The following is a 9,935-nucleotide window of genomic DNA, read 5'->3' as shown; positions in this document are numbered from 1 at the left end:
TCATCGGCTCGGCTCGTGTATCGGCTTTAGTTATTGTTTCGGTGTTTTTTAGATAGCTGAGCCGTTGGCTTCCTCGCTAGACGCGCTGGCTAGTATATTGTAAGAAAGAAAGAGACAGGACAAAACAAATTATATCATTGTTGATTTTAATTAAAATTAATAAATAGAAGCCACGTTTCACTGGTAACAGCCTGTTTCCTCTTATTCGCCATCATCCGTCGGTGGACGAAAATACTATTGTGATTAATTAAGGTTCAAATTGTTAAATTTAAAAGTTACGGTCGAAAAACCAACAAAATAAAAATGTCGGCAAACATTTAAGTTTATAAAAAAGGCTGGTGGAGAGTCAGAACATATCCCAAACGACACGCTTACAAGACAATGCAGTAGTAACTGCTTCTTAGTCTCGAGCAACAGAACAAAAGGATATGTGGTTGTTTAATCATAGGCAACTAATCTTGCTTTCCCGGCTGAGCTATTACCAGAGGATGACGAGCTCGATTTAGATGGTGATCTCGACACTGATCTTGCTTTCCCTGTCCCAATGGGAGATTTTGAGTATGATCTTGATCTTGATCTTGATCCTGACGGACTTGGACTGCGGCTAGCAGGAGATGGTGATCTTCTCTTGCTATATGGTGAACGGCTGCGGCTTGCAGCAAACGGTGACCTTCTCTTCCTATACGGTGAACGGCTACGAATAGGGCTGCGGCTGTAACGCCGGTGATGACGTGGACCAGAAGATACAGAGCGGCTTCTTCTTCTTCTTAACCTGAGATTAGTTTCAAGTTGTTAAATCACAACAGCCAATTTTATTTGGAAAACCAAACTCACTTATCTATTAAAGAGGCTTTTAGATGTGAAATGGACTTAAAGAGAATAAATGCAAGTACCTTGGAGGTGTTCTTGCTCTTAATGGACTTCTGAACCGTCTCGGAGAGTACCTTCTGTGACTTCGAAACCTACAGATGAATACGTTATCAAAAAAATGGTCCATCATGAGAGTGAGTGGGTGAATGTAACAGAAAAGAGAGTTCGAGATATTCACCTGTCACGGTCACTCCTATCACTTAGGCGATAAGGAGAACGATCAGGAGTTGGAGAGGCTCTGAATCTACGAGCGTAAGAGTATCTCTGGCTAAATCCTCTTCCTCTCCTGATGCGTCCATCAGGAGAAGCGCTTCTTGACAAACTTCTTCTACGGCCAAAAGGACTTCTTCTCCTCGCCTGAATTGGACTTCTACTGATTCTTCTTCTTCTTTCTCCTCTAACAGGACTCCTGCTGATACTTCTCCTGGATGATCGAATCGGACTCCTGCTCACACTCTTCCTAGATGATCGGACTGGACTCCTGCTCACTGATCTCCTAGGTGATATAGAGGGACTCCTGCTCAGGCTTCTTCTAGAAGACCGATCTGGACTTCTGCTAGGTGATCTTGCTCTTCTAAGTGGGCCTCTTCCAAGGCTTGCTGATCTTACAGGGCTCCTGCTTGGGCTTCTGGCCTTCCTACCCCTCACTGGACTTCTGCCAATATCCCTTACAGGGCTCCTCAATGGACTTCTGCTTATACTCCTCGAAAGACTTCTGCTAATATCCCTTTTGGGGCTCATCAATGGACTTCTGCTTATGCTCCTGGAAGGACTTCTACTAATATCTTTTCCCCTTTTCATCAGCACTGGACTTCTACTAACACTTTTGCTAAGGCTTCTCCTCATAAGCCTGCTACTTTCTGGGCTCTTGCTTCTTCTGTTTGTCAAGTTCTTCACTTTCCGTCTAGGACTCTTACTCGGACTCCTCCTAGGACTTATACTTGTACTCTTACTTGTTTTCCTCTTAGGACTCAAACTCCAGCTCCTGCACATCATTTTTTTTTTTTTAAATAAGATTCCGTATGGGAGAAGAGAAAGATAGCACTTTAACTGAGGTTTTATAAGAGATTAGAAACTGGACCTAGATTTGCCAGAATGATCATCAACAATATCATGTTGCCTATCAGATGCATCATCATCCTTGTCAAGCAAATCCGGCCCTTCCTTTTTGTCCTGGTGAAGTGATTCAGCTTCTTTTTGAAACTCTAGTGGAGAATTGCCTGTTTGAATATTGCAGTCAACAACAGTATTATAAGGAAAAATTATTAAACTGACTGTATATAAGTTGGAAAGAAAACGATCAACACGATGCTTAAAGGCATATCGATACTGAAAATATTATGATCAAATGACATACAAAGCATACAAAAAGAACAAAAAATCAGAAAATTTGATGTTTGCAGTAAGCCGTGAATAGAAGCATAAACTCAACTCTGAGCTTTAGAGAGATTACCTGTTCTATTCGAGACTCTGGGTTTCCTCGTTTTTCCCTCAATATCAGCATTAGCATCACTTTCGCTGTTGCCTTCTTCCCCTATAAGATTGTCTGGGGACCTGAAAGGTTGCAGAACAAAGTGAATAACTATGATACTCAACCAGTTAATACTTAAGACTAGTTGCTCCTCAAAACAGATAAGACCCCCTCAAGCAAATGACTGTTGGCTACACATTATTACGTACGAGCGGTTAAAACCGGTTAACTGTGAAGACCAATTAAATCACTAATATTCTCCTAATAAGTAATAAGTACGGCAAATAGAATTTTAGTGATTTAATTCTCCTAATAAGTGTACAAGACGTGCAAACCTTCTTGATTTGCGTTTCGATCTCTTATCACGTATCCTCCGCTTCTTCTCATGGCGCTTATCTCTTCGCTTGGACCGCCTGTGCTTATCTTTCTTCGAACTTCTCTTTCTCTTCTTCCCCCTTTCATGGCTCGAGGAGCTAAGGTCCGAAGACGAATCCGAATCTGACTCACTATCAGATTCTGAGGAATCCGTCTCAGAGTCTGAGGAGCTTTCAGACTCAGATGATGAGTGTCTCCGCCTCTTCTTTCTTCTCTCTCTTGAAGATTTCTTGTGCTTGCTCCTTTTTCGATCATCAATAACATTCTTCTTCTTGTCTGCATTGACAAATCATGCGATGATGAGGATTGGTTATGACTGCAAACTCACTACGTATGTAGCAGTAACCAAAAATAGAATATTTTTACCTCCAGAATATTCTCCACAACTGATTATTTTCACCGTGACGGTAGGTTTGCCTTCCTCGTCTCCCACACGTTCAATTTTCTTTAGTACCTCTTTCCCTTGAATAAGCTTTCCAAAAACAACATTTTTCCTGATGAGATATAAAACAGTAAGAAATGACGCAATGCCAAACGAAAATCCACAATTACTGAAATGATAGATTAGATATCTAAAAAAAAGAAAGAAAGGAAGGTGACGTTAAGGAGACCTATCAAGTTGGTGATTTGGCCTGAAGGTAATATGAAAGTGTGATCCCAACTTGTCACGTTCAGCAACATCCATAGATAAAAGACCACGCTCGTCATGCCTTAGTTTTGGTGACTCATCTGATAACATCAGAAATTGGTATTACAGTTCAACAACATATTTCAAAGAATAAGAAAAACATATCATCTAGCAATATGACGACAAGCACCAAATATTCAGTAAAGCAATTCCTTCAAAATGAACGTCTACTTGTTGATACAAGTTTAAGCAATGAACGAAAAAGAAAAGAGATATCAGTATCACACACACAATTGACTTCTCATATGTTGCTGGGGTAAACGAAAAGAGATAGCTGATAAAAAAAAACGCAATGGTAAACCGACCTGGAAATTTTCCAGCATATATGCTTTCCCCACCAGTACCTGGAAAGTGGATGAATATACAAAGTTGTTCAGAGGATATAAGAATTTTCTAATGTTGACTGCATAAACCAACTGTATGCTTTCTTAAACCTCCACAGGAATCTAATGAATGCAGTTCCACCCAGTAGGCTATCACACTTTTAAAGTTATTATCAGAAAAATGTTGATTACACAAATGAGATTTACTTTCTTAATCACACTAAATAATAATCCGAAAAAACTGTGTGCCACTGATATAAGATCAGAAACGACAGGTATTAATAAATAACTGATATCTCTACTTGAAAAATGCAGGTCAAAAGCCAAACTTAGTGAAAATGTACATACCATCTCGGTTCACAAAGTCGCCAGCCTGAAAAAATAGCCAACAAAGGTTGTTAGACCAGCATAAACCATGAATTTGTTCGTACATAAAGTGTATTCTTTGCATGAGAAGACCTAAGTTTGAGCAGGAACAACTAGCAGTGCAACCTTAAAACTATATGACATGAAAAGCAGGTGTGGCTATCAGACCTGTAGTCCTACAACATAAAGAACAAGAACGAACTAAAAAAGCAAATATCCAAACAATGTTCAAAAAGAAACCAGAGTACAAGACTGCAACAACATCATATCGATAAATTTATAGTTGAAAGATGCAGAAAGTAACCTGTGCTGAGGAGCCTTTCAGAATCCTGTGGAAAAAGGATCCTTTGTAATGTAAAGGTTTTCCACTTCTGGGTCCGATTCCTTTCTCCCCTGTATAATAGATTTTACAAGGAAAGATAAATGTCAAACAATTAAATTTATATACAGCAACGAAGTAACAGGCTTAGCAAGACAGGAAACAAACCTGTACACAGCGCACGGAAATTCTCTGACGTCTTGGGAGCAACATCAGGGAAAAGCTAAAGAAACAAAGTTCAAATGTTCAACACTTTAGCTTTGTCAAGAAAAAAAATACAAGCAAGAGAACCAAAACAGCATGGTACCTCAAAAACCATAGTCTCAGCTGGATCTCCATCAATGCAAACATCCATATAAACCTGCGGATTCTTCTTTTTCGCCATGCCCTTTTTAATATATAGCTCAAGCGATCCAAAGTTCAGACCTGTAAAACACACATAGAACACAAAAGAGACTTGAATATCAAATAGTCCTGAAATAAACCCACTACAGTCAGTGACAAATGACCAAAAATTTAGAAAACTTCTAGACACATCAATTAACAATGTCATTTCTACACAAAACCATGCTCACAACTACTCAAAACTAACACGGACAAAAAGATTCCCACAAGAGTTTATGCCAACAAATAAACTAAACTGATCGTATCAGTGGAGAATTGTGCAAATCATCGCATATATCAGAGAATCAAGTTCTTCAAACATCAAAATTCCACTGCAAATCGGCGAGCAGAGGACAAAAGAATCGCTAGGGTTTTACCTGAGAAAACCGCCGAGCCAGAATGACTGAGAGCTGGAGGAAAAAAACCTAGCGGACACTTTAAAAAGAACAAACACCAGCTTGTCCGAATTGCCCTCAATCTCGCTCGTAATTTACAACTTTACCCTCAAAACTCTATTTTTTTTTTGCTCCGTCCGTCGTTCACCGTTCCCAACAGCAGCTAACACCTCGCTTCTTTCTCCGGTTGTTCGCTAATTAGAATCCGGCAAGCTTCCTTCTTCTCATGACCCTTCTGAGTTATTTACACTGTACTCCCTCAAAGTCTTTTCCTTTTCGAGTTTTTCGCTATCATTTGATTAGTGCACACAAGCTGTTCGATGGAAGTTCCCAAAGAAACGCGACAACCTACATTAACCATTCAATCAGCGAATCCTTACGTAGAGGCTCTCCTTCGCAAGCACTTGCGATCTTCAGTAAGAATCTCCATCTGGGGTTATCTGGTTGTAACATTATAAACGAGGTCACTTTTTGTCTAGCTCTCAAAGCATGTCGTGGAGACACGAAACTTGGTTGCCAAGTCCACGGGTTCTCGATAGCCTCTGGTTTCACTTCCTTCGTCTGCGTTTCAAACGCTGTGATGGGAATGTACCGTAAAGCTGGTCGGTTTGACAATGCTTTGTGCATATTTGAGAGTCTGGTTGATCCTGATGTTGTCTCTTGGAACACTATACTCTCTGGGTTCGATGAAGATCAAGTTGCTATGAGTTTTGTTGTTAAGATGAGATCTGCTGGAGTGGTTTTCGATGCGTTTACTTACTCCACGGCTCTTTCCTTCTGTGTGGGGTTTGAAGGGTTTGGTTTAGGATTGCAGTTGCATTCCATTGTGGTGAAAACAGGTCTGGAGAGTGATGTTGTGGTTGGGAACTCGTTTATAACAATGTACTCGCGTGGTGGGAGTTTCAGAGATGCTAGGAGAGTCTTTGATGAGAAGGTGGTTAAGGATATGATTACATGGAACTCTCTATTGTCGGGACTTTCTCAAGGAGGTAATCTCGGGTTTGAGGCGGTGCTTGTGTTCAGGGAGATGATGAGAGAAGGTGTGGAGCTTGACCACGTGTCTTTTACCAGCGTGATCACGACTTGTTGCCACGAAAATGATCTGAAGATAGCTAGGCAAATCCATGGTCTGTGCTTAAAAAGAGGCTATGCGACACTTGTTTCCGTTGGTAATATGCTGATGACGAGTTACTGGAAGTGTGGGGTCGTAGAAGCTGCGAGATCATTGTTTCACGAAATGAGCGAGAGGAATGTTATCTCTTGGACAACGATGATCTCCGCGAATAAAGACGACGCTGTGTTCATTTTTCATAAGATGAGGTTAGATGGAGTGCTCCCTAACGAGGTCACGTTTATTGGTTTAATCAACGCTGTTAAGTGCAATGAGCAAATCAAAGAAGGGGTCAAGATTCACGGTATATGCATCAAGACTGGCTTTGCTTCGAAACCGTCTATTGGCAACAGTTTCATCACAATGTACGCCAAGTTCGAGGCGTTGGAAGATGCCAAGAAGGCGTTTGATGAGATAAATGTCAAGGAGATTATCTCCTGGAACGCTATGATCTCTGGATTTGCTCAAAACGGATTCTCGCTCGAAGCACTCAAGATGTTCTTATCAGCAGCAGCGGAAGCAACTCCGAATGAATACACTTTCGGAAGTGTGTTAAACGCGATAGCTTCCGCGGAGAACATATCTCTGAGGCATGGTCAGCGTTGCCATGCTCATATACTGAAGCTGGGTTTTAACAGCTGTCCCGTTGTTTCGAGCGCGCTTCTCGATATGTACGCCAAGCGTGGGAGCATCGATGAGTCAGAGAAAGTCTTTGACGAGATGTCTGAAAAGAACCAGTTTGTTTGGACATCGATAATATCAGCTTACTCAAGCCACGGGGATTTTAAATCAGTGATGAACTCGTTCCAAGAGATGGTTAGCGAGAACATAGCACCGGACCTGATCACGTTTCTCTCTGTGTTGACAGCTTGTAATAGAAAAGGTATGGTGGACAAAGGGTATGAGATTTTCAGCTCGATGACTAAAGACTACAGCCTTGAGCCGTCACATGAGCATTACTCGTGTATGGTCGACATGCTTGGCCGAGCTGGGAGATTGAAAGAAGCGGAGGAGCTTATGAGTGAGGTTCCTGGAGGACCGGGAGTGTCGATGCTGCAGAGCATGCTGGGGTCTTGTAGGCTGCACGGGGACTCGAAAATGGGAGAGAAAGTGGCTGAGCTTGTTATGGAGATGGAACCGAAGTTGTCTGGTTCTTATGTTCAGATGTATAACATCCATGCAGAGATGGGACAGTGGGAAAAAGCTGCGGAGATTAGGAGGAAGATGAGGAAGAGAGAGGTGAAGAAAGAAATAGGAACCAGCTGGGTTGATTTTATTGGCAGTGATGGTTCTTTGACGACGATAGGTTTCTCTTCAGGTGATAAGTCTCATTCGAAATCTGATGAGATTTATAGAATGGTGGAAACTCTTGGTTTGGAGATGGATTTGGAGGAGGAGGTTGCACGTTCAGGGCTTTTATTCAGAGTTGTTTAAAGAACGTTGAAGTTGAAATCAAAATCTAGAAACGTTAGTTGTAGGAACACACTGAGTGTGAGTATACATGATTGATTATATTTGTTTTTTTTTTCTTTCATCTACCTGTATCTGTTTTGCAAGGACTAGGCATTGGAGGATCCATATTGCAAAATGCAAATTTTTGGTATCAATTCCGGTACCGGGTAGTTCGGGTGGGGTTTAGAGCCTTAGAGGATTCATATTGCAACATGCAAATATTTGGTTCGGGTAGTTTCAGGTTTGGATCAGTATGGGTCAGGTTCGGTCGGTTTTTGATAATTTAGATTTTTCAAATATTTTTAAGATTTTTAAATTATAAATGTATGTATTTGGTTATGTTATATATCATTAATGTTTTATATAATCTTGTACCAACTCGTTTTTTGTTTTGGTTCGGTTTGGTTATTTCGAAAATAAGTATAAAAGCCATTTGGTATTTGAAGGTTTTGGTTCTGTTCCGGTTTGGTTTTGTTCCGGTTTTGGGTTTAGTAAGGAGTAAGGACCATGGTCCATGCTAAACCGGTTTAACATGGTCTTCAGATTTTAAACTCATTTACCGGTACGATTGTTTGTTAAGCTAACGAAGCCATAACAGAATATGATGGCGTTAAGGTATGAGTTTGGTGTGTGTTTGGACTCTTGTTCACGTCTCATTTACATTTATCATTGTTTAGTTCATATGTGAATAAAGATAATATTTTTCTTAAGTAGCTTTGAAATTATTCTTAAGCAACTTAAAAAGAGGGTGGAAGGGGAGAATGTTTACGTCGTCGATAACCTCATGCTTCGGATATTCCTAAACACGTTAACCTTACCCCCACTAGAGAACCCTCTTTACACTTTCCCTTCTAGTAATACTACTTCTATTTTTCATTGATAACTCAGATCTCTTAGAAACACAAAGAGTTATAAGAACAATTTTTCTTATTAGCTTTAGAAACTACTCAAAACTAAAGCTCTCAATATGTTTCACTTAGATCATATGGAACACCTCTCCATTAGACATATATTTATATGAAAGACAATTCCCTTTAACACGTGGGATATGGAAAACACAAACCTAACCTAAATAGAAACTTCTTTTTCCTATTTCTAGGTTTCCTTATTGTGTTTATCTTAACATATTAAACATCTAATAATATGTTAAGTTTCCACAAGCTTGGAATTATCCAACATTCACCCCCTTAATTCCAACTTGAATTAGGGAGATCAATTTCTTGAACTCCGATTAAGCTCCTCATTTGCTTGAACTTAATCATCAAGTAATCATCTTTCACCACACCATGGTGTGCGAATCCACCCATTGGATTCACATCTTTCTCAAGGTTAGACCGGATGCTCTCCTCGCTTCCGTACCGCCTCTTCTTAGAATTGGCCCAGTTCTTGTAGAACCTTATCATGACCTCTTCACTTAAGTTGCGATGAGTCTTGTGGCTGAAGCTCACTGCGATGATAAGTTTGGTCACATCCGCCATCTTGCGTACGTGAGCCCATGTAAGGATGTCGGCCTTCTGTTCAACACCCAACAGTTTTATCTCTGGTTCGTCTTCAGCCTTTGAGAACCTTGACTCTATTGGTACGTGTGTTGTATTACACACTTCCACCTTTGTGTCACACACTCCTACGTGAGTCGTGTTACACACTTCCACCTTTATGTCACACATGATTCCTTGAACATGCCTCTCTTGCTTTATTATGATTATGTTTGCTCCTTGAATCACCTCTGTGCCAAGGTAGTACGTTAGCTTACCTAGATATGACATCTCGAACTTCTTAGACATCTCCTCCTTGAATTGCCTAATCATCTTAAGCGAAGTTCCAGTCAAAAATAGATCATCAACGTAGATGGCAATGATCAAGACGTCTCCTCCTTCAGTCTTGCAGTACACTGATGGTTCCTTCGTGCACTTCTCAAATCTCATCTCCTTGAGAACCTGATCAAGTTTCACACTCCATGCTCTGGGTGCCTGGCGTAACACATGCAACGTCTTGTGTAACACACAAACTCGATCCTCTTCTCCTTTCTTCTCAGAACCAGTTGGTCTATCTACAAGCTCCCATATCTTGTTTCTTGTGATAGATTTCAACTCGCCTGTCATAGCTTCAATCCAATTTTCTTCACAAACTAGATTGAGCTCATCTGAGGCTAACTCTCCTCCTCTATCGGTGCATCCTAGA

The 9,935-nt window shown here is 40.7% G+C and overlaps 2 protein-coding genes across 2 annotated transcripts; one reads left to right on the top strand and one right to left on the bottom strand.

Moving 5' to 3' along the window:
• Positions 1 to 275: 275 nt before the first annotated feature.
• LOC106303971 (peptidyl-prolyl cis-trans isomerase CYP95) lies at positions 276 to 5,229 on the bottom strand. The gene is made up of 14 exons (XM_013740336.1): positions 5,174 to 5,229; positions 4,720 to 4,838; positions 4,581 to 4,635; positions 4,398 to 4,486; positions 4,076 to 4,100; positions 3,710 to 3,748; positions 3,328 to 3,445; positions 3,083 to 3,210; positions 2,677 to 2,992; positions 2,324 to 2,424; positions 1,952 to 2,090; positions 1,049 to 1,855; positions 894 to 962; positions 276 to 772 (listed from the first exon to the last, which is right to left on the bottom strand). Exons 2-14 carry the CDS (start codon positions 4,795 to 4,797, stop codon positions 439 to 441), a joined length of 2,298 nt encoding a protein of 765 aa, XP_013595790.1. The 5' UTR covers positions 4,798 to 4,838; positions 5,174 to 5,229; the 3' UTR covers positions 276 to 438.
• A 51-nt stretch (positions 5,230 to 5,280) lies between these two features.
• LOC106303962 (pentatricopeptide repeat-containing protein At4g32430, mitochondrial) lies at positions 5,281 to 7,823 on the top strand. The gene has a single exon (XM_013740326.1). It carries the CDS (start codon positions 5,418 to 5,420, stop codon positions 7,734 to 7,736), a length of 2,319 nt encoding a protein of 772 aa, XP_013595780.1. The 5' UTR covers positions 5,281 to 5,417; the 3' UTR covers positions 7,737 to 7,823.
• Positions 7,824 to 9,935: the final 2,112 nt, after the last annotated feature.

The sequence above is a fragment of the Brassica oleracea genome, chromosome C1 (assembly GCF_000695525.1).
Source record: "Brassica oleracea var. oleracea cultivar TO1000 chromosome C1, BOL, whole genome shotgun sequence".
Taxonomy (NCBI): domain Eukaryota; kingdom Viridiplantae; phylum Streptophyta; class Magnoliopsida; order Brassicales; family Brassicaceae; genus Brassica; species Brassica oleracea.
This window is presented reverse-complemented; position numbering and strand designations above follow the sequence as displayed.

Bases quoted from the DNA above. Each gene is read 5' to 3' on its own strand.
- LOC106303971 (XM_013740336.1), bottom strand. From the start codon at position 4,797: ATGGCGAAAAAGAAGAATCCGCAGGTTTATATGGATGTTTGCATTGAT. The intron at 4,636-4,719 runs GTACCATGCTGT...TTGTTTCTTTAG, and splicing joins CTGAGACTATGGTTTTTGAG to CTTTTCCCTGATGTTGCTCC. The intron at 4,487-4,580 runs GTTTGTTTCCTG...TCTATTATACAG, and splicing joins TTTCCGTGCGCTGTGTACAG to GGGAGAAAGGAATCGGACCC.
- LOC106303962 (XM_013740326.1), top strand. From the start codon at position 5,418: ATGACCCTTCTGAGTTATTTACACTGTACTCCCTCAAAGTCTTTTCCT.